The sequence below is a fragment of the Schistocerca serialis genome, chromosome 4, assembly GCF_023864345.2.
Source record: "Schistocerca serialis cubense isolate TAMUIC-IGC-003099 chromosome 4, iqSchSeri2.2, whole genome shotgun sequence".
NCBI classification, from domain to species: domain Eukaryota; kingdom Metazoa; phylum Arthropoda; class Insecta; order Orthoptera; family Acrididae; genus Schistocerca; species Schistocerca serialis.
In genome coordinates, this window is record NC_064641.1 from 234,362,139 (window position 1) to 234,387,226 (window position 25,088).

Here is a 25,088-nt window from a genome sequence, read left to right on the forward strand (position 1 = left end):
ATATATCTTCTTCCACAGCGGATAAACAATAGACATATGCTCGAGAGCAAAAGTTATAATGCAGTTCTAACACCCCAGTGTTATTATTATTTGCTTTTGTACAAAGGATTTGATTAGCTAGAGGTTTCTGGGCAGACAGAGAAACTTTTAGGATCAGATTGATAAATTTTGAGAGCACTGCATGGGAGACAAACAGTTTCATGTTTAGTACCCCCATATATCTGTGTTTTCTGCTTCATAATCGCTATTATTTTTCCATGTTGGAAGTGAAGTCCTTGTAAGTAGCATTTCACAAGTGATTATATTCAGTATAAACAGTACAGTTTTAATAATTTATTACTTAGTAACAAGCACCCACCCGACAGATGTGGCATGCTTGCGAGAACTACTTGATTATGATCACTTTACGGCAACATTTGGAAACAAACCTTAGTGTGTGAATGTGTTTGGAGCTTACGGGCGCTCAGCAGTGAAGTTATCAGCGCGCTTACACACGTTAAAAGAAACGAATGTGGATAAAATTACTAAAATGTTATCACACGCCTTAAGACAACGGAGAAAGAGTAAAAGGAGCTATACAGGAGATTAAACCAAGTAAGACGACAGAGCGGCTAAAAAAAGTCACAGAGAAATGTCACTGGCTGACCACTTACAAAAAAGCAGTCTGCCCAAAAACTTTGGGAAAAATGTTGGACGATTCACATAACTTTAAAACCCTAACCAATTCATTTGAACATTACCTGAAATAGAGGTCAAATCCGAGAGCAAGTCCGCTGTGTCACGCTGGTCGGATACTGAAACACAGTCCAGTGAAATGTGGCGCTCAGTTACTTCTACACCACAAGTACCGCAGCCGTCCGCGGTAGTCTCGCGGTTCTAGGCGCGCAGTCCGGAACCGCGCGACTGCTACGGTCGCAGGCTCGAATCCTGCCTCAGGCATGGATGTGTGTGATGTCCTTAGGTTAGTTAGGTTTAAGTAGTTCAAAGTTCTAGGGGACTGATGACCACAGCTGTTAAATCCCATAGTGCTCAGAGCCATTTGAACCAGCCACACAGTACATATGGAAAATGTGTGTCCCAATCGTCGTGCCTGGAACCTACGTAATAGCTCAACATGTTTTCAATTGTCTTGTGCACACGTTCCGCTCTCCCATTGATCTGCGGATGAAACGGATTTGTTCATAACTTCCTTATACGCAACACGCGGCATAGCTGCTTCGGCATAGCTTCTTCATTAAATACGAGACAAAATTCGTATCTTGGTCCGCAATTATGGCCTCAAGCACCCTAAACATTAATGTCCAATTTTTTACTAACTGCGCTACAGTAATAGCCCGATGGCCTGGCATCGGTAACGTTGCCAAAAATCGATATAAACGATCGATGATTGTGAGGACGTACCTATTTCCTGCAGATGTTTTATTAAATGGGCCGAGTACACCCAACCCCTATATGGGAAATAGAATGGACGCCTCTGGTAACCTTTGCAGCCGGCCGCTGTGGAAGAGCGGTTCTAGGAGCTTCAGTCTGGAACCACGCGATGGCTACAGTCGCAGGTTCGAATCCAGCCTCGGGCATGGATGTGTGTGATGTCCTTAGGTTAGTTAGGTTTAAGTAGTTCTACGTTCTAGGGGACTGATGACCTCAGATGTAAAGTCCCATAGCGCTCAGAGCCATTTGAACCATTTTAACCTTTGCAACGGCACTTTCTGATGCATAATGTCGGACCTCTGCATGCATGGCGTACATTCCCTAACATACAGCTCCACGTCAGACTTCCTGTTCCTCCACAAAAACTGCTCTACTACAGGTCTATCTGTCGCATGTTGGCCACCATGACCTAACAGCATATGATTGCGAGCTTTCTGCAAAACTTCCTTCCGAATACCGTCTGGAACCATCACACATGGTCCACAGCTCGTCATTCTACACAACAAACCCTTGCGCATAATGAAATGTGGCTGTGACTTAAATGCCCGCGACTCCTTATCCGTTTCCTGTGTCCGCTACCACTCGTTAATGTTCTTCCCTAGCCTACATGACGTTGCTACCCCGCGGCTTAACGAATCTGCATTTTCGTGTGGTCTCCCTGACTTATCGATTACCTCGTACTCGAATTCACTGAGCTTAACTGCCCACCGAGTTAATCTATTAGATGGATCTTTCAAACCAAGTAACCATTTCAATGAGGCGTGATCTGTGAGGATCTTGCTATCATGCAGATAAAACCGAAAATATGTAATACCAACATTTCTTTCTCCGTTCTTGAGTAGTTACGCTCCGCCTTGTTTAACTAACTTGAAGCTTAAGCTACCGGATGTTCCCGACCATCTACCACTTAATTGCGTAAGCTTCGGCGACTAGAGTCAGTCGACATAAAAGTTTTCTGGGTATGGTACCACGTCATAATGTATAAAACTACTGCTGCTGGAGAAAAACCAACGTTTCGGCCACGGTTGCAGAGGCCTTCTTCTGGGTCTACTGGTGCGTTCTAGCTAAGCAATGTCCCTTATATTTTGTTGTTACTGTTCACTGCGCAGGCCATTACGTCATAATTTTAAAAAGATAGTTCGTTTCATTGGTCACTTAAGGATGAAGGAGAGGGAACCTTATTTTAATAGGTTATTGCGGTGAAGGGAGAACGTAGCCTCTGTTATCTATTGGCTCTTTTGCTATGTGCCATGATTGGTTGTCACCGTCGAATGAGAGAGAAGTTGGCTGCTGTTCACTAAATACTGGACAGCGGCCGCGCGGCGGCAGTTACTTGCCGGTGGTGTTCGTGCTTCGAGTCGACAGCGCGATCTGTTGGGCTCTGATTGCTGGCAGCCAAGATGCGGCAAGCCTGAGTCCATCCTCCCTATTCATGTTATTAGTTTGTTTAAGTATTTCGATGACCTCTCTGAGCCGGCCGAAGTGGCCGTGCGGTTAAAGGCGCTGCAGCCTGGAACCGCAAGAACTAGTTCTAAGTTCTAGGGGACTAATGACCTCAGCAGTTGAGTCCCATAGTGCTCAGAGCCATTTGCATTTTTTTGACCTCTCTGACTTTGCGTTTCGTCATGATCGGCTACTTGGCTAACACACAGGCTTCGCTAAATTTTATTTCTTTTCCGCAGTCTTGCTGATGTTCTGACACTGCAGATTTGTTGTGTTGTCCTAGACGAATATAGCGCTCGTCTTCCCGAATGCGCGTTGCTATTGACCTGCCAGTCTCGCCTACATATGCCTCTCCACAATTGCATTACACCTTGTACATGCCTGCAGTGTGTAATGCATCCACCCTGTCCTTAGTGGAACCTAGCACGTTCTGGAGCCTGCGACTACTAAGACAGGCTGCACCCCAACCCTACGAACGTGTTTGCGTATTCGGTTCAAAAAATGGTTCAAATGGCTCTGAGCACTATGGGACTTAACTTCTTTGGTCATCAGACACCTAGAACTTAGAACTACTCAAACTTAACTAAGCTAAGGACATCACACACATCCATACCCGAGGCAGGATTCGAACCTGCGACCGTAGCGGTCGCGCGGTTCCAGACTGCAGCGCCTAGAACCGTTCTGCCACTCCGGCCGGCCGCGTATTCGGTCAGTAACATTTTTCACATAAGGTAAGCGCACTGTTGGCTGCAGTTTGTCTATTTCTTGCTTGTCTTTCTTACTTGTGTTCGTTGGCAAGACAGTGTGGATCGACTTATAGCTGTAGTCATCTACCATTCGTCCCAAAACACAATCTACTGCCTCATTTGAAGTATCATACGAAAGGATAAAGTCTTTCTCGAAATCCGGAAAAACCAATGTACTGGGTCTGAAACCAATGCTTCTTCCAATTTTTCAAATGTCTCCATATATTCTTGTGACCAACGGAATTTCGTCCCCTTCTTCAGTACCTAGTTCAAGGGTCCGGCTATTTTCTCAAAGACTTTCTCGAACCGTCTATAATAATTACAGAGGCCAATAAGCGACTGTACCTGCTTAGTTGATTGCGGTATCGGATAATTTTGAACTGCATCTGTAGGACGGTCATTAATCTCGTGCCCCGGACAGTTTACTTGAGTTTGCGCAAAATGGCACTTGCCCACACTTAACGTCAAACGTGCCGATTGTACTCTACTAAAGACATGCTCTTAACGTCTCACCTGCGCCGGTAAATCCTTTGAATAAATAATTATGTCATAGAGATAGACTAGACAAGTTTTTTGTTTTAATCGTCCCAGTAACCCATCTAACGACCGCTGAAAAGTCGCCGGTTCGGTCTTTAGTCCAGATGCCATGCGTTTTTAATGAAAATATCCTGCTGGGACGGTAAACGCTGTTTTCGGCCTATCTTCAGGCACCACATCCAATTGATGGAATCTACTCCTGAGGTCCATAGTTATAAAGAACCGACATTCATCCCGATTATCCTAAGTTTCCGTAGTGTTTGGAACTGGATAAGCATCAGAAATGGTTCGCGCGTTTAGATATCTGTAATCACAGAAAAATCTGTCTTTCCGTGTCCCGTCCGCTAACATTTTTGGCACGATTACAGTATTTGCAGATCAGGGGCTATCACTCGGTTCTATGATCCCATCCCATAGTTGTTGTTTAATGAATTCTTCTACCGATGGCTGAAGCTGCTTTGCTATACGGTTCGGCTTCCTATAAATTGGTGCATTATCCCCTGTGGCTATGTGATGTTGCATCAGAGGGATTGTTGTCAACCTTGTTTTCGCACAAAATAGATCCCTACACCTCAAAAATAAGTTCTCCATAACCACTTGATCCTTTCAAATGATGTACTTTTCCTCGTAACACTTCCTTATTGACGGTGTATTGTGGCTTTCCTCTAGGCTCGGCCTATCGAAGTCCTCATCTTCCAAGACTTCCAAAGTGGCTATTATTGCACCCTTTGACAGAGTCACCTCCCCTCCGCCAAAGTTATCCACACTAATCGGATTCAACTGTCCTCCATTACTGTCACTCACATGCGCTAAACTCCTGTGGATAAAACGACGCAAACTATCCAACTCTTCTTTGCACAAGAGCGGTTCAACCACATATAATGTTTCCCTCGGCAAATCGGTATCCACTGAAACCCACACTGTCTTTCCCGTACCTGCTGATATTTTATCCTGCTGATCGATCTTTACTGAAAATTTGCGCAGTTTAGTTGGTCTCACCTCCATGATCGGTGAACGTTAAGCCATTGTCTCATTTGCGACTGTTTCCCCAGCAGAAAGAAAAAAAATGGTTCAAATGGCTCTGAGCACTATGGGACTCAACTGCTGAGGTCATTAGTCCCCTAGAACTTAGAATTAGTTAAACCTAACTAACCTAAGGACATCACAAACACCCATGCCCGAGGCAGGATTCGAACCTGCGACCGTAGCGGTCTTGCGGTTCCAGACTGCAGCGCCTTTAACCGCACGGCCACTTCGGCCGGCCCCAGCAGAAAGAGAGTCCCACTGAATTCCACTGTGTGTTGCAGAACATCAGCGTGATGTTTGTCGAGAAAGTCTAGCCCGAGAATTGCTGAATAACCTTCGCCCACGCATGGCGACACCTGCATGCCTTCGCTAAACTTAGTTTTCCCGACTGAAAACTCCAGTACTGCCGTACCCAATAATTCCATCCCATTATCGCCAACACCACGTACCCGATACCGTGGTGGCCCCAGTCTCCTCTTTCCCATGAGGTCCAGACTGATAACGGACACATTCTCTCCTATGTCTACCAAAAATATCTGTTTCATGCCGCGCACTAAGCCCACCAAGCTACATTTCGTCTGTGCACTAACTTTGTGCTGTGTTACAGTCTATCGGGGCTGCCTTCCATCGGTTGATCCCGTTTGCGTGTAACAGCTGTTTCCCTTGCCGGACTTTCCACCCTTCCTACCTCTACATTCAAATACTCTGTGTCCACTACGTCACACGATAGCACTCTGGTTGCTTACACCGCTTCCTTGCGTGCCCATCTCGACAACAACAGTTGACTCCAGAAGCGAACACCAGGTGAGCCGCGCGGAATTACCCGAGCGGCCTGAGGCGCTGCAGTCATGGACTGTGCGGCTGGTCCCGGCCGAGGTTCGAGTCCACCCTCTGGCATGGGTGTGTGCGTTTGTCCTTAGGATGATTTAGGTTACCTAGTGTGTAAGCTTAGGAACTGATGATCTTAGCAGTTAAGTCCCATAAGATTTCACACACATTTGAACAGTTTTGAACACCAGGTGATCCATCCTCTGCTTTGTGGTCATATCTAACGCCTCTATAAATGTTGCGATCCTGAGCGCATTCTCTCTGCGTTCTCTATCCGTACCCTCCGTGACATTTCAGCGAGTATACCAGGTAAAAAACATCCACCGCTTTGTTTTGTGCCTCTGGTAACATCACCATATTAGCTTTTGTACGTACTGTATGTCTTTCCATTTAGCTTACGGATTCTATACCAGAACGCTTCCATAGACTAGTTGCGCTGAATCGACAACGTACTTAGTTTCTCCCTAAGAAAACACCAAGTGATTCCTGCACACTCTGCACACGGGTCCCATACGGCATTATGGCTAGTGGACAATTGGGCAAAAGTCGTTCCAGAGACGAACTTACAACAGTATGGTATGCAGGTGAAGCCGGAGCTGCGAGAAATTTACATGCCTGACGCAGCATTAGGAGCTACCACCGGATGGCGAGTGGTGTTTCCCCAGTATCAGCACAGAGACTGGGTATGGGGCTGGACCTGTAGGCACCTGTGGCCAGTCGAATACCCTCATGATAGACAGCGTCAGTAATCTTCAGTTAAGAAGGCCTGACCCATACACTATGCCTCCACAGGCTAGCCGTGAACGCACAAAAACCCTATAAAACTGGATCAGACATGCCCTGTCTGCTCCCCAAGACCCGTGTTTAAGGCACTTTATGATATTCAGCGCTTCTGGACTCTAGCTTTTAGGTCTCTCAGGTGTGGTACCCATGGTAATTTGGATTCAAAAATGAGGCCAGAAACCTCATTGGGTCTTTAAACTGTAGAACGGTGTCCCTCATAATGCAAGTCAGGTAAATTAAAAGTACGACAAGAGCGATTAAAATGTCCTTACATACACACACTTATCTGCAGAAAACTGAAAACTCTTCTTTGCAATCTACTCCTCTAACCTCCGCACTGTAAGATGCAACTGACGGGCTGCTATTGCAAAACTGGAGGAGGAACATAAAACAGAAAAATCGCCCACAAATACGCAGCACTGTAACGGACTCCTTAGTGTAGATGTTATACTGTTTATGCCTGTGGAAAAGAGAGTAACACTTAAAACACTGCCCTGAGGAGCACCATTCTTCTGTTCAAAATGATCTACCAGTATGTCACAAACACAAGACCTAAAAAAGAGCTTAGACGAGGACTGTATGAAAATGGAGGGGTAGCCACGAAGGCCATCTCGATGGGGTTGCACGAGAATATCATGTCTCCAAGCAGTGTCGTACATCTTACTGATATCGAAAAACGTACCAAGACAGTGATGTTTGCGTAGGAAATCCTGCTAAATAGCTGCCTCTAGTCGAGTCAGATTATACACAGTGGATGGAGTCTCCACTGAGAGTGGTTAAGGAGCTGCCTGGTCTCTAACAACCAGACCAGGCGACGGTTAACCATGCGCGCCAGGGTCTTTCCTACACAGCTCGTTACGGTAATGCTCCACTAACTACTGTGACATGTACAGTTCCTACCTGGTTTGAGCAGAGGAACCATAGTTGTTTCTCTCCACGAGTTGGGGAAGCTGCCTGTCTGCCATATAAGATAAAAACATTCTAGGAGGATTTTCTTTTGTGCTGGTGGTACATGGCGAAGCATGCAGTACCAGATTTGGACATGACTGGGTGCAGTGTCATGAGCCTCCCACGTCGAGAAAGGGGAGTTGTAGAACTCAGAACTGCCCCTCTCTACAGTCGAACGCCCGATTCTGGACGACATTGGCAGTAGTTTTTGCAAAATGCTTTGTCATCATTTGAGTGATGTCTCTGGGCGTTGTTTGGAAACACTACTGTTTCAACACTGCTGCTAGTGGTAAACGACTGCGTTTACCTGAAATCCTCTGCATGTCTCCCTATATGGTTGATGGAGTCTCTCCTTAATTACACGTCAAGGCATGTGACTAACAGCTGTGAGGCTATGCTGTTGGGCGGCATTTGAACTGTCGAAGAGCAGCACACCTCGCCTAGATTGATGAATGGCACTCATCAGTCCATCAGCGACAGGTTGCCCTCTAATATGACCTGAAAACCTTGGGATGGTAAGTCAGCAGCATGATGCACCACATGCATGGTGCAGTCCATCCATTCCTTGACACTGTGACGGTGTTCCAACACAGCCAACTGGCTGAACAGCATCCAGTTAGTCCTGCCCATCATGCATTTCGGTGGCTTTTGTTCAACCAGTCCTGCATCCAGTAGGTGGATCCACTACCTGCAAGAGTGGGAGAGCAGAAAGAGATGTCGGTGGCTCAGGACGAGCCAGCAGCAGTAGAGAAGTGAGTGGGACTGCCCACATGCAGGATGCAGAGCTCCTGAGACATCATGGGGCTCTCCAAGACCTGACCACTAGGAAAAGTATAACTCAACCCCGTAATAGACTACAGGAATTGAAGTCTTGATTTAGGAGGAATGGTCGAGGAGTTGTTCTACAAGATCTGTTTGAGCCTCAGAGTCATTTGCATCATGCAGAGGGAAACATAGTGAGCTTACAGAGATATTCTGACATACACGAAGCTCAGCTGCAACCACTTGCAGGTCAGTAGCTAGGGGGGAGAGCAAAGGAGTGTTGCACATTATCGACAAACAAAGTGAGCCCCCCATTGGTTCTTTCCCCAGAGAGGTCATCTTTGCGATAGAGTTTATAGCCCCATAACACAGGGGCTCAGATGCCAAGTGCATGGGGCTTCCCTGTGCTAATGGTTTCGTTCTACCACACGTTTTCCGAAACTGAATCCATTAATGTTCCACTGTCATACGTGAGAGGTCTATCACTCGGGTTGTAATTTCACCCTATCTTTCGGCGATGTAGGTGAGCTGTAGTGGGAGGAGGCTCATTTTTGTGGCGAGATGTGTGCCCCAGGCCGACATCAAGGTCCATCAGCTCTCTGTATTTGGCATGGGAGATGTCATGGCTAGCGATCTCGACATCTTCAGACTGCTTGCTTCCCATCTACATTGGTAGCTGATTCTTTGCTTAGGCTTCGGTTTTTTTTTTTTTGTTGTTTTTTTTTTTTTTTTTTTTGCCTGGGGACGTTTTGTAGTCACAACTGCAGAGGTGATAGTAGTAGCGAAGGATGGTGGACCAGTTGAACCTGTGGGGGACGAAGGGCTCCTCAACTTTGGCAACTACGGCCTTGTCTGATGTTCTGTGAAGAGGTACAAGCTTTGAAAGAACTGGAGCAGCATAACTTCATAGTGCTAACACTAGCAACCTCCGCTTGTGTAGAAGCATTGGTCTTCTAAACTGTCTGTGTAAGAACGAACTCAAAGGAAGTAACGAATTTCGATGGTTGCACGGCATTATAGCTCTTTTTGACCTCACAATACACTTAGTTGTTTCGATCTCCTTTATCTTCCTTTCTTCAAGGAAGACACTGCAGTCCCTACTCCAGACAGAGTGATCCCCAGAGTAGTATACACATTTAGGAGGAGATGAACAAACAACTACTTTATGGGCAGCTTTATCACATTTGCCACAGGTGACTTCTCCCTTACATCTGAAGGTGGTGGGCCCAAAGCACACTTAAAACAGCACTTAGTGTTTCGGAAATAGGACGATACACTGAGCGAAGGAAACCTGCCTTAACATATTCTAGAAGTTTCGAGGTGCTTAAAGTCCGTATAAACTAGTTTGATATCACAAGATTGCCATCCACCCTGTTCATTATATTTTACACAATTCCTTCCTGGGACCACTCAGCTTTCAGTTCTTCTCGGGAAATGTCAACCAGACCCCTACAAGTCACAACAGCTTTGCTGTAGTTAAGGTGTTGTGCTGTCCACTTTCAGCTGGGTACTTACCGAGGCATTGAGCTTTCTGGATATTCTTCCCGTGTTGGGGATTACTCGTTTCTACCAACTGGGTCCCGTTTTGCAAGCGCTTACGGATTTTAACGTACTAGCGGTGCCGTCTAAGCGATTCTAGACGATTCAGTCTGGAACCGCGTGACCGCAACGGTCGCAGGTTCGAATCTTGCCTCGGGCATGGATGTGTGTGATGTACTTAGGTTAGTTAGGTTTAAGTAGTTGTATGTTCTAGGGGACTGATGACCACAGATGTTAAGTCCCATAGTGCTCAGAGCCATTTTTTGGTGCCGTCTAAACCTCTTCGTGTGTAGAAAGATGAAACTTCCCAACGCTGTCTTCTTTTCGTTTAACCATAAGAAACACACTATGGCCACCATCATGTTTTCTGTTACTAGAGACTGAAAGACTGTGTAATCCTCAAGTCTAGAGGACTGACGACACAAGCCTTCTCGCTTGATATGCGTTGTTATCTACCAGCGGCCCACGCTTTCTGATGGGAGCAGGAACAGATCATTTCGAAGGATCCATCCTGGTCCCACGAGCAGCTATGGAAATAAAAGTCCATGTCGACACAGACCCTCTTGCCTAGGTAAGCCTTATGCAACTGAGGCGCGACAGGTTCCGCAGAGGTTGCCCACTAACGACTGTTCCACCTCAACAGCCATACATCTCATCAGCTCGCAGCACAACTTGAGATTTAGCGATTTTTATAAAGATTTTTGCCATCCTCCCAATCCGGGTGGTCAAGCCAAGATCCCTGAACCGTTTATGGTTCGCGTTTATTACATTTATTGTTTGTCGTCTTCTACTACGGTACTGCAGCCTCGTTTTCTTATTCCATTTACTGGCGTCACTAACTTCCTGCCTTACTTGCCCGTGAGCGGCAGCAGCACCGCGTATCGATAAGTGTACTGTAATACCATCTCTGGAGTGATCGATGGTATTCCCACGAGCAACAACGTGTGTTTTCAAGTTGGCAAATTTTAGCCACCTTCCAGTGGAGTTTAACTGTAGTTGGTTATTTGAATTGAAATGCACCAGCGGTATCTTCTACCTTGTGGCCGTTAACGTTCCGGTTGCCTGCCCTGGCCGTTGGCGTAAATTCAGGCAGCGCATTTTCCTCAACGTGTTGTCGCTGTCCAACACGGTGTGTAGTTTGACAGTTCAATGTATAATTGGTTATGGGCACCAATACCTTCTACGTTGTTCCATTGAACTCCCTGTTGCGTGCTGGTCGGGTGAAATGGAGGTTATGTTGTCGATGGGTCCGTTGACTGTCTGTCAGTTGGGTTGTCGTCGGATCGACAATGGTTGGGTCAACTGCCTGTCTCACCTAAGAGAACATTTAGTGTTTGAATTCCAGACCGACCCTCGTAACTTCTGAGCGCCCTTCGATGTACTGCCTTTTCTTGTCTGTTCTTGTTGTTCGTACTTGTATGGCTTCTAGCCAATTTTTAGAATAAAGTTGTTCAGCTCTTAAGGTGTTAGATGGTTTGGGTCTTCAGCCTAATTTAAGAACTGTTTTACGTAAAGCCTTTGGCATTTTTAAAATTATGTTTTTGTGTCGTAAGTGTTGGGCCTACAGCCAAATTTGAATTTAAGTTGTTTGCTCTAAAAGTGTCAGATTCTTTGGGCCTTCACCCTAGTTAAGGAACTGTTTTAAGATAAGACTTTGCCTTTTAAATTTCTGATTTTGGTTGAGCTTTAAGTTATTGGCTTTCAGCCTTTTTAAATTAAATTGGTCTTGCTACGAGATTGCTACGGCGCGTTCAGCCGGTTAGCAAGTTCCAAAAATTAATGTTGTGTTTTTTTTTAGAAATTTCCTTGGCTCTTGTAATGTTTGGTCGAATAAATAAAGTTGTATGTTCGAATGTATCTGACAGCTGCTTATTTTTGCCCCTTTCCACAACTTAAACTACCTGTCCTGCACTGCCGGTTTAGCAGGGCGTCTCAATCCCCATTCCCTGTGGTACACAACGTTCCACAGCTGCGACACGCAATGGTCGCCGAAGCATGCCCAGTGCTTACAGTGACAGAGGACTGGCGACGCTTACCGGTCCCCAGCTCAAGAACCCCAGAGTTACCAAGCCCGTAACCAGCAAACGAATGTTGAACCCTTGGGATTGGGGAGGGGGAGGAAGGACAAACCATCGTAACCATTACGACTGACATCATTGAAAATGTCAACTAATTTAATACAAATTTTCTACGCTGCTCGACAGTACAGTGGTCGTATCTAGTCGCTTTGGTGGCCAGAATTAAACAAGATCGTTCTCATTGTTTTACCTAATCGTATATTGCCCTTAAAAAAAGATGAAATTGATAAATTGTAAAACGTTAACGCAGCCCTATAAGTGCAGTTACACATAAGCAACTAAGAGGAAGAATGAGAAGTTTAACTAAGATTTAATTTGTTTACTTTTGGATACTATTCAGCTATTTTTCTGATTATCTGTTTTCTGATTAGCTGTTTCCAAAAGAATGAAAATTGTAATCTGTATCGAAATCTGTATTGAAAATAAAAGCACTGCTTGATTTAATGTCTGTACTATTCTGTTTCAAACTTGTGATTTTCATCGAATTTGTATGAAAGAGACAATTTAATACAGACACAGAGAGAAATTAATCAATTGAGAGTATCTCTTTGAATCGTTTTATGAGTATGATACTCTTCTTATAATGCTGTTAATGAATGGAGCTTTGGTACTTCTCGTACTGCAGTTAGTCTGTGGCTGCGTTAATGATACGGAAAACATCACAATGGCGTCTTCTGAACAAAACTCAATCTAGATTATGTATTTTAGTTGCTATAGCTGGTTTCAGCACATTTAACTACCCCTCTATCTAACATACAAGAGGACAGTTGCTGCCATTGGCGTCAGTTTATGTGCGTCCTTACGACTCTGTTCGTAACAATCTATTTTTATCGTAATATTTTTACATGTGCTTTATGTGACAAAGTATTTGTTGATACAAATGCAAGAAATAGATCCACATGTTGTGAAATGTAATCGTGCACAATTTAAAATTCGGATACTTTTATGACTGAAGCCGGAATTTGTACATACATTTATTTGCAGTATATGTTTGTAAGGAATGGTCAGCTTCTGTAGAGTACTGCACGTGTTAATATGAATAAAGTTGCCAACCGTGGCCAGAACAGCTACTGTTTAAGTAATAACAACATAAAAAAGAAATATCTTTGTTCTATCATATTCAGAACCTGGAATTTTTACTTTCACGAAAGTGTCTGCCTGCCGCACAATACTATATTTAAATGTACTATGAATGGTGTGAAATCTGAACAGCAGATTATATAGGTATATGTGGAGGCATACATGTAGGTTAAAAAGTAAGGATAGGTGTTCCATGAAATGATGAAATATAAGAAATAATAGATTAAATACCGAAAGGATCACAAACATTTAAAAATGAAATGAATGGGATTTGAGCGATAGCACCCATAAATACTTGAAACTGTATTATAGGTATCAGTAAGGATAATAACTTGTAAAGTTGATACAGAATGTTATATACTGTACATATAAATGAGGACTCTGTATGTTGTTAGTATCCACTTATTATGCTGAAAGCACAGGCTGTAAGAAAATTGGGGTCAACGACAGAATACTCGAAATGAGAAGGGTTACAAATGTATGGATCACTTATTCCGACGAGCTCTGGCATTTGTGTGCTTCAGCTCTTTTTCTGTTTGAAGGAAGTTTATTGTTTTAGGTTCTGCAGCAATGTGTCATTATTTCATATCGACTCATCCTTTTTACATACTTCATTAGAAGTTATAGCAAAATACAGTCTGATATTCCCCTCATTCCGTAATAGCTGCATGAAGTATTAAAAGAGGGATTTCTCTGAATGAAGAGAAAAACTACAAGTTTTGTAAAATTGTTGTTAATGGCATATGACTTCCGTAGTTTATTTCTGCGTCTTAACAAATACAGAATATCATTTATTTATAGTTAGAGACAGTATTCACACAGATAGGGCATTAAGTTTTGTTACGAGTGGATACCACCTACTGTAGTAGACACACTTGAGCTGTGGTTTCCTTAATGTAAGGAGCATTACAGCCATACGAAAAGAACTGTGTACATTTAAGAACAACAGTGCATACTCAGCTATCTAAGATATAGTACACTATGAGTGTCCTTGTTCCTTCCACCTCCGTATTCCTTCCCGAGAACTTTCTTACCAGCACACACCCCGCAGCAGAGTGAAAATTCCATTCTTGAATGGAAGTGTTTGTTGAAAGTTTCTCCTGGAGGTTCAGGCATCATACATTGTCACATGACTTTTCAGTGTCTATAATGACGCCCAGTGATGGATGGACCTATTGAAGTTGGATTGGAGATATTCTGTTATCCGGATAAGATGAAGTTCCTTTGACAACTTTGCTTGGAAATTGAACTGTTCTGCGCGAATATGGTTGTTTCGCTCCAGTCGGGCGGTAATTCTATTGAGGAAAATTCTGCCATGAATCTTTCCTATCATTGATAGTAAGATTACCCGGCGATAATTTTCGCGTTTTAAAAGATATTTCCCAGCCTTTGGGACTGGGATGACTTGATCTATCTTCCAGGTCTCTGGTAAGCATCCCAATAAAATAAAGCTATTAATCATCCTTGAAAGCAGCTTTGTAAGCTTTAGTGGCAAATACCTTAGGTCTACATCGCCGATATAGTCCCGGTCAGGTTGGTTTCGCAGATAATTTTCTTGACCTTCTGAGGGGTCGCCAGTGTAAGTCAGTCTTGCAGCAGTTGTAATCTACATTCAATGAGGAGTTGCGTTAGTCGTTCGCCTTCCTGTCCGAGATGTTGTTCGTGCCAGGCCGGCGGTTGGGGGCGAGGCATCTTCTGCTGGTCGTAGACAGTTGCATAGAGCTCTGCTTTTGCTGGTGGTTTTAAGGAAGTCCACTCGGATCTTGTATTGCACGCTTGGCAGGTAGGGATAATCAGAGGCGTCCGACAGTCAGTCACTGTTCTTTTGTGTTGAGGAGGCATGTGCTGTCTTATCATCCCAACATTCCTGCCTCCATTCTACAGCTCGTTGTCGGAGCTCTCTTGATAGGTTCTTTATTTCCTGACTGTGAACAAAATTCCTATATTGCTTCCAGTTCCTTTGGATGTTTAATTATTGTAACAACGGTGGAAATGGTGTAATGTTCAGATCGAGCATCACTCTAGTAGTGAATGCCTGTTTGCCAGCTGACCGGATTTTGTTACTGGGTGGTTGGATGGCGTCGTCAGTACCTTCCTTGGTCACACTTTCTGGGCTGGTCTAACCTTGTTACTGTTCAACTGGTCTCAGTTGATTATTCTCATGACGCGAAGTTTGTGTGGAAATGCTCGACGTTCAATGACTCCAACAACCGGCAGATGATGACAGGAGAGATCATTAATGGTCTTCAGCTAAAGGTTACGACGGAGATTTTTTTACACTGTGAATATCTAAAACATCGGCCATGTGATGGCAAAAACGAGCTATCCTCATTGGTCGTTGTGGTCCGCATGCCGTCAGCTCTTTGTTACAGATCGTACAGGATTCGGCCTTTGGGAATGCCATGCCATGTTCATCACGCTCAAATTTCCGCCAAGCAGTACTCTTTCACATGTGTGCAGCAGTCAGTAGACGGAGATTATCCAGAATGGGTTCCTTTTTAGATGGTAAGTATGTCATAACAAGAGTTATTTTCCCGACGATCGTGCGGACTGTGATATCTGTCGCTTCCAATCGTTTCATAGGCCGTAAGTATTCAATGGAGAGTGTGAAGGTGATCTTGATAAATACCGTAGTGCCTCCTCCGCTGCCGCCAGCTCTACCCACCCGACGGCGTGGTTTCCGTTAGATGCGTCTCGGAAACAAATACATCTATTCTGTAGTTGGAAATGAAGTCTTGACGCTCCGTCATTCGTGCAGCTTTCCGTACGCAGAAACAGAGGTGAATGGTGAGTTGTCTCCTGGCCATTTCAGAACGAGACGACTGCTTTTATTAAACATTCAAAAAGGGTGTGTATACTTTGAAGATTTTGCTGAAGCTTTGTCTGCAGTTTCCGAATATCTGTAAGAGCAGGTGTGATGGGGCCCATGTCGTTTGTAAAGTCGTTTTCAAGGTGCTGTGGTTGTGGTTGAGGGCTCGCTATCTGCGCTAAAGTCCATCATTGAGTCTGGGAGAAACGTCGTGGCTGTGGACGGAGCTGTTTATGTTGAGGTTGTTGTTGTTGCTGAGTCTGCTGCGACTGACTGGTTTGATTGAAGTAGTCGAAAAAGTTAAGCATCCTTGGTCATAGGCTTGACAATTGTCCACCAACGTGGTTGTAGTCCGGTAGCGACCTGTCTTTGGCAGATGTGGAGGAGTTCTTGGTATGTGGGCCTCCGCATCTTTAGTCGAGGTGTGTGCCTGGCTTATAGCGCCCCTCACTGTGTAAACGCAGTGATCTGCGCGCTGTTGGTGGTGTAACTGTACAATCCCTATAACACATATCGATATCCAAACCATCTGATATGGCAGCCACCACCAGTTCGCACGCCGCGTTTTCGAGTTATAAACAATTCACTATCAACTTCAAACACGGTAAAAATCGTGTAATAAATAATGTACACACCAGATACATTGTACTATACATTCACAGGAACTATAGAAGTATATCTCGGTTTTCACAAGTTAACCTCATCAACAAAGCAGTTTTTCATGAAGTATAACATTCAACATTTGATTTCCAGAATGAGATTTTCACTCTGCAGCGGAGTGTGCGATGATATGAAACTTTCAACATTTGATTTCTTTCCAGAGACCAATGTCTGGAAGTTTTTAAGAAATCTGTGTTCGAAAAACTAGGATATGAGCCTTACACACATATTTCTAACTAAACCAACGTCTTTACCTGTTTTTCCCGTTTCACATACGTTATTTTTTTCACAGTACAGTTTTAGTCTGCTAGACAATCTGTAGACAGCTTGGTGTATGTAAGACCACTAACATGTGCTACAACAACAGTCTCGGTGTTCCTTTTGTTTGCTGGGTCGAGAGAGCAAAGTCAACAAGCACCGAATCAACTTATATAGTACAAACGCCGCCAAGGCCGCCACAGCCAGTATGAAGGCTATGACGTCGAGCAGCAGCAGCTGCCACCAGTGCAGGTCGAGGGCTGCGCTGCGCAGGTGTGGAGCCCCCTGGTGGCGGATCACGTACTCCACCCATCACACCGCCCTCTCCAGGGACGTGCTCTGGTGCTCCCGGTAGACGGCTGAAAAGCGCTTCATATTCTCCTGGTAGCTGCAACAGCGAAAGTAAATTACACATAGAGCAGCTATCATACCATTAATTCTGTCCAGTAAAATGATATGTGAATTATTTGTATTAGATATCTAAATACCAGAAAAAGGGGTCAAACAGCGACATAGGGTCAATACGTTATACTTGAATATAAGTTACATCCTGGCACTACGTAACGTATTTTCTTGAGAGTGCTCAGAACACTGTCGTTCTCAAATCTTCCAATTACCCTCTGTCATCTGCACCAGTCAAATAGCATAACATGCGCAAGTTAAATCTTCAAGTATTCGAAAAACAAATCATTTTGTTTGAATAAATTATTTAGCTATTCCACTGATTTTTGATTCACATTTTCCCAGCTACAAGCCGCTTATTACCCACACTAACCCTCTTCATGAACCATGGAACTTCCTTCCATGCTTCAGTGATAGAAGTAGCAATACCGCAGGTGCAAGTACAAAGGAATGGTATCGAGGAAGATGCCAGCCCAATCCACTCAGAGGGCAGCGCCTTTTCGGCAGTTACAGGGGCAATAGTCTGGATGACTGACTGATCTGGCCTTGTGACCATTCGTCACCATGGTCTTGTTGTACTGGTTCTCCAAACAGATGAAAACAAGAGCTTTAATTTCTTTCCAGATGGCACACAGCTCTACAACATGGCTTAATGATGATGGCATCCTCTTGGATGAAATATTCCAGAGGTAAAACAGTTCCTGATTCGGATCTTCGGGCCAGAACTACTCAGGGGGATGTAGTCATCAGGAAAAACCGAGCGAGGTGGCGCAGTGGTTAGCACACTGGACTCGCATTCGGGAGGACGACGGTTCAATCCCGTCTCCGGCCATCCTAATTTAGGTTTTCCGTGATTTCCCTAAATCGTTTCAGGCAAATGCCGGGATGGTTCCTTTGAAAGGGCACGGCCGATTTCCTTCCCAATCCTTCCCTAACCCGAGCTTGCGCTCCGTCTCTAATGACCTCGTTGTCGACGGGACGTTAAACACTAATCACCACCACCATCATCAGGAAAAACAAAACTGGCATTCTACAGATATGAGTCTGGAATGTTAGATCCCTAAATTGGATAGCTGGATTAGATAATTTATAAAAGGGAATGAATAGGCTAAAGTTAGATGAAGTATGAATATGTGATTACAAGATCACCAACATAAAGTCAGATAGAGATAATGCAGAAGTAGGACCAATCGAGAATAAAAAAGTTACAAAAAATACACACCTAGTAAACAGCTACGATTTTTTAAAATAACTATATTTTTGATGTTGTTTGTTATTACAATCTTCAACCTGAAGACTGATTTGATGCAGATTTCCATGCTACTATAACCTGTTCAAACCGCTTCGTCTCCAAATAAGTATTCCAACACACATCTTACTGAATCTGTTTATTGTAGTCATCTCTTGGTCTCCCTCTACGACTTTTACCCCCCACACTTCCTTCCAGTACTAAACTTGTGATGCCTTGATGTCTCAGAATGTGTCCTGTCCCTTCTTTTAGTCAAGTTGTGCCACAAATTTCTTATCTCTTCAATTCTATTCCATACTCCTCGTTAATTACGAGATCTACCAATCTAATTGTCAGTGCTCTTCTTCAGCACCATATTTCAAAAGCCAGTATTCTCCTGATGGGCCAATGGCTTGCTGCAGTGGTATCACCAGTTCCCATCACATCTCCAAACTTAAGCACTGTTAGGCTTACCTCGCATTTGTCTGAGTCACTGTCCGGGTCTGCCGAGTGCTGTGGGGAAGTGGGGTGCACTCAATCCTTGTGAGGCCAATTGAGGAGCTACTTGATTGAGGAGTGGCGGCACCTGTCATGAAAATTGGCAACGGCCAGAAGAGTGGTGTGCTAACAACATGCCCCTCCGTATCTGCATCTGGTGACACCTAAGGGCTGAGGAAAACATGGCGGCCGGTCAGTATCATAGGGGCTTCAAGTCCTGTTCAGATGGTGTTTGTTTTTATTCTCTCCATATCTAAACTTTTTATCGACCATGCTTCACTTTCATACATGGCTACACTCCTAACAAATATCTTCAGGGAAGACTTCCTAACACTTAAGTCCATATTTCATGTTAACAAATCCCTCTTCTTCAGAAACGCTTTTCTTCCTGTTGTCAATTTACATTTTATACACTCTCTACTTTGGCCATCATCAGTTACTTTACTGCCCAAATAGCAAAACTGACCTATTGCCTTAAGTGTCTCGCTTCCTAATCTAAATCCCTCAACATCATTTGATTTAATATGACTGCATTCCATTATCCTCGTTTTACTTTTGTTGATGCTCATCTTATATCCTCGAATCAAGACACTGTCCATTCCTTTCCATTGCTCTTCCAAGTCCATTGCTGTCTCTGACAGCATTACAATGTCGTCGGCAACCCTCAGTTTTTGTTTCTTCTCCCTGAATTTTAGCTCCTACTACAGATTTTCCTTTGGTTTCCTTTTCGGCTTGCTCCCATACATTGAATAACATCGGTGATAGATTACAACCGTGTATCACTCTCTTCTCGACCACTGCTTCCCATTCATGCTCCTCGTCTCTTATAACTGCCGTCTGGTTTCTGTACAAGTTGTAAATAGCCTTCGTTTCCTGTATTTTACCCCTTCTACCTCCACAATTTCAAAGAGAATATTCTAGTCAACATCGTCAAAAGCTTTCTGTAAGTCTACAAATGCTATAAAAGTAGGTTTGCTTTCCTTAACCTATCTTCTAAGAAAGTCGTAAGCTCAGTATTGCCTCGTGAGTTCTTACATTTCTTCAAAATCCAGACTGATCTTCCCCAACGTCAGCTTCTAACAGCTTTCCTATTTTTCTGTACAGAATTCGTGTACGTATTTTGCAACCATGACTTACTAAACTGATAGTTTGGTAATTTTCACACTTGTCAGTACGTGAGTTCTTTGTAATCATAATTATTACATTCTTCTTGAAGTTCGAGGGTATTTTGTCTGTCTCAAACTTCTTGCACACCAGATGGTAGAGTTTTGCTCCAAGCCTATCAGCAGCTATGACGGAATGTCGTCTATTCCCAGGGCCTTGTTTCGACTTACGTCTTTTAGTGTTACGTCAAATTCTTCTCGCAGTATCGTATCTACCATCTCACCTTCATCTACGTCCACTTCCATTTCTATAATATCGCCTGCAAGTTCATCTCACTTGTGTAGACCCTTTATATAATCCTCCCATCTTCCAGATTTCTCTTCTATGCTAGGGACTGGGGACTGGTTTTCCATCTGAGGTCTTCATATTCATATATTCATATGGCTGCTTCTCTTTTCTCCAGAGACCTCTTTAATTTTCCTATAGAAAATTCCCTTAGTTACACATCCTAAATCCTTACTTTTGTCGTCTAGCAACTCCTGTTTAGCCATTTCGCACTTCCGGTCAGTCATATTTGTTAGACATAATTTCATTTCTGTATCTTTTCCTTTCATCAATTAGATTCAATATCTCCTGTGTTATCTAAGGATTTCTCCTAGGCCTTGTCTTTTTACCTATTTCATCCTCTGCTGCCTTCACTATTTCATCTCTTAAGCCTACCCATTCGTCTTCTACTGTAATCCTTTCCCCTATTCTAGTCAACCGTTACCTAATGCTCCCTCTGAAACTCTCAACAACCTCTGTTTCTTTTAACTTACCCAGGTCCCATCTCCTTAATTTACTACCGTTTTGAAGTTTCTTCCGTTTTAATCTACAGTTTATAGCCATATCTGCACCTGGAAATGTCTTACAATTTAAAATCTGGTTCTTAAATCACTGTCTTAGCATTGTATAACCAATATGGAACCTTCCGGTGTCTGCAGCTCTCTTACGTTTCTATAATATTGCCGTCAAGTTCATCTCCCATTTATAGACCCTTTATATAATCCTTTCACCTTCAAGCTTTCCTTTCTTTGCAGGCGACTGGTTTTACATTGGAGCTCTCCATATTCACATGCCTGCTTCTCTTTTCTCCGAAATCCACATTCATCCACGCTTTTTTCCTTCTCTTCCCATCATCGAATTCCAGACGCCCACCACAACTAAATTTTCATCTCCCTTAACTATCTGAATGATTTATTTTATCTGCTAGTTGAGTTGTATACTTGTTCTACTGTGGTGGGTGTTGGTTTTGTAGACCTTGGCTGCGGTAATGCATTCACTATGCTGTTCATAGTAGGTTACCCACTTTCCTATTTTCTTATTCATTATTATATCTACTCATGCATTACCCCTATTTGATATTGTATTTATAATCCTGTATTCACCTGTTCCGCCTGCCAACGAACTTCACTAATTCCTACTATTTCTAACTTCAATCTAGCTATTTCCCTTTTTTAATTTTTTTTTTTATTTCTGATCATGTAATCAATTTTTAACTAAGTTCGTCAAATAGAGGTTCTGGCTACGTCTCCATTGTTTTAGGGTACGGGGGGGGGGAGGGAAGAGGGTGAGTGTTCAGTAATTACATTTGATGGAGTAATTGGGGAGTGATGTGCCACTTTGGTGATAAATGTCGTGTGGCTAGGGCCTCCCGTCGGGTAGACCGTTCGCCTGGTGCAGGTCTTTCGATTTGACGCCACTTCGGTGACGTGCGCGTCGATGGGGATGAAATGATTAGGACAACACAACACCCAGTCCCTGAGCGGAGAAAATCTCCGACCCAGCCGGGAATCGAACCCGGGCCCTTAGGATTGACAGTCTGTCACGCTGACCACTCAGCTACCGGGCCGGTGATGGTGTGTACGTAAGCCTACTCCACCCCCTGTACGACAGATTCAGTGGACTTCGTTCTGGTCGGTCATGATATACGTACCATCTCGATTAGGCCATCTGCAATTTTGAATGAAGGTGCTTATGGTAGCTGAATAACGTGATGGATTTGTAGTAAAATAAATAGGAATACTGGGCCTAGGGCACTATTTGTGTGCACTAATTGTCCCACACTTGTTTCATTGATATAACAAATCAATGTGTGAGCCGTATGGCAAAGTTGAAAGGTGGCTTTCATTTGTGAGATACATTTCGCAGATTATTCTGCATATTTGGAGAAAATAAACACATATAATGGTTAACTAGTCTTATTAGGTGGATTAGAAAGAGAGATACGTGATGATTAGACACATGTCTGAAATAATGCGGGCTTTGGTAATGATAATATTTAGTTGCATGCTGTAGGTGTAAGCAAAGTGGATTTGCCAGTGGGGGCGGGGAGGCGAAGGCCGGTGAGCGCAGGAAGAGCATTGTGCAGGGGCCGGGGGTCCCAGGGGATGCGGCCACTGACCTGCAAGCATCAAAAAGAACGCCGCCGGGTGCCAGGTGAGAGAGAGAGGGAAAAGTCGAGCAGACAGAGAACTTCCAACGTACGCGCTGGCGCCTTCTGGTCGCGCGCTGTTTTAGCGGAAAATAGGCCGAGCTCTGGTTGGGCAGTTCATAAGAAAGTGCTGAGGGTCAACGCCCGCTGTTTGGACAGAGAAATTTTTGGATAGGTGGAGAAATTGTATCACTCCGCGAGGGAGGTGTGGGAGGCCTTTGCAGCGTCGGGATTGGCTGATTAGAGTTTGGCGGCAAGATTGTCGCAAGAGCATCGTGCAGAGAGCGACAGGTGGGAGAGCGTCTTGTGCCGTGAAAGCGGACAGTCGCAAAGTTCGGTAGCTCTGAGATAGGGACTTCGATTCTGAAGACTGTGCTGTGTGTGATCTGGAGTCTGCAGCCGCAGTAGGACATCAGCGTCCACGATAGGCATTGCATTGACTACTAGTATAATTGCAGTTGATTCCGCCTTGCAGGCTGGCAGTCACCACTGAACGTAGGCAACCAGTGCACAGAGATATCATACTGGTATTGCACGTTAGTACAAGACACACTGGGCTGCACCTTAAAGGTTGCTGAGCCAGTCTTGAAAGCGTTGTATACCACTTAGAGGAAATATAGGGCTTGTGGTATTAGCAGTTTCTGAGTAGTTTATTCGCAGGTGCAGTCGTCGCCCCAGCAGTATCGACGGAGCCAGCACTCTGGTAGACGGTATCGTAAAACTTGCAGCAGCGGCAGTAAAGTTCAGAAATAGTTGCTGGATCGTCTCCTTGCCATCCACTGAGCACCAATGCAGTTTTGCTTACGATTCGTTATTGGTTATTTGTCTTTTTGCATGTTGTTTGGTTTGTTTCGTGGTGGTGGTGTCCGAAGTGCATATTATTTCAGACACAAAAGAGATTATAGGAATGCAGTCAGATCGCATTTACCATTTGCTTATCCAGGGGCATAATTAAATCTAACTTCGCATTAACTTAACATTAAGAGCTGAGAGCCAATCTTACCAGTGTAGTATATCTAAGAACTGTGTACAATTTGTTTAATTTGTTTTCATTCATGATTTGTTCAATTTGACCTAACTTCTATCGTGAGATAATTTACAATAAATACAAGTTATTTACAATATTCCTTTTGAATCAGTAGTAGGTGGTAGTTAGCCGTCACTGTCACAATAATATGTCTTATTCATGTTTAATAACGGCCACTACCCCCAATGATGAATATATCTTCCAAAGTTGCTTTGCCAAAACGGAATAGTCATCTGACATTTATCACATTAAAAACCAACATGAGGTTACATGCAAACTGACTGAATTGTAAAACAGATGAGTTACAACAATTATACCAAAAGTTAAAATTTTGCACGTTGGGCGCCCCGCAGCTTGTATGCATTTGATGCAGGACATCTTATTGTGCACAGTAAACTGCACTTCAAATGTATCTATTTGAACCGATAGTGAGCTGTATGTCCGAACACTGGCTTACCAAATAAATACTCTTGAAGTGCAGCTCATGGTGTCGACCTTGGCACACCTTCATACAAGTCGGTTTGTCAGACGGAATTCTCCTTCAGCGTTTTAGAGAAATCACCGAAAAACTAAATTCTGAGTTATGAACTGCCGTCGTCTGCGATTTCACTGTTCTAACATTTGTGTCGTAGATGACACAAACTTTGCAGGTCTCTGCCGCGAACTATGCAGCGTGGGAAACTAAGGTAGACACTAAGCTGCTGACCGAAAACTCAGTATGGGGCCAAAGTTATGCCCGCAAGCAACGTGATCCCAATTCCCTACTGACGGAAAAAGCCAGAACTGCCTGAAAGAGCAACAGTTGCGAGCCAAAGGCCAGGTGCAGAAAGCGAAGTGACATTTCATTTGACGCTCTGCATTCGGAGGCTTCAGGAACGAGAAGCGAACTGCGGTTCCACCCGCCGTGCTGAGTATGTATTTTCTGTAGAGGGCTAATGGCCATGCTCAAGTGAGAGACGGTTTCTATTTATTTTTCTATTTTTTTTCCTTCAAAAATGAAGTCGCGGCTGCCGAAGGCAGAACTACGACCCAGATAAATACACTGTTTGATAAAAAAAGTTAAGCACCCAGTAGACATGGTTGTTCGTAAATCTCGATACTGCTCGATTCGACCATCCGGCCATATGGAGACATACAAATTGGTCACTTTCAAACTATGTTAGGTGCTGATGACGCTGTGTCACATGAGTACGTGGCATACACGTGTCCTTCACAGTGATCACTCAATATCTGACGTTTTTCATGGCCCTTATTTACCATACCAGACCCGGTAACAGCAATAAACACGAACAACACAACTTTTGTCACCGCTATACCTGTCAGACAGTTGCAACTCTGATCATTTACATACCGGCCGAGTATATAAAGACAATGCAGAAGAAGACATATAAGCAGATTTACCGAAGTCTTTATTAGCAATTTCTGCCA

General features: G+C 43.9%; 1 protein-coding gene across 1 annotated transcript in view; it reads right to left on the minus strand.

The window, feature by feature from the left end:
* Positions 1 to 17,126: 17,126 nt before the first annotated feature.
* The window catches only part of LOC126475256 (UDP-glucosyltransferase 2-like), a 36,378-nt gene continuing 28,416 nt past the window's right edge, over positions 17,127 to 25,088 (minus strand). Inside the window, exon 4 of the mRNA XM_050102969.1 lies at positions 17,127 to 17,316. Coding sequence (XP_049958926.1) covers positions 17,241 to 17,316 — 76 coding nt within the window. The 3' untranslated portion in view covers positions 17,127 to 17,240. The remainder of the gene's footprint in view (positions 17,317 to 25,088) is intronic.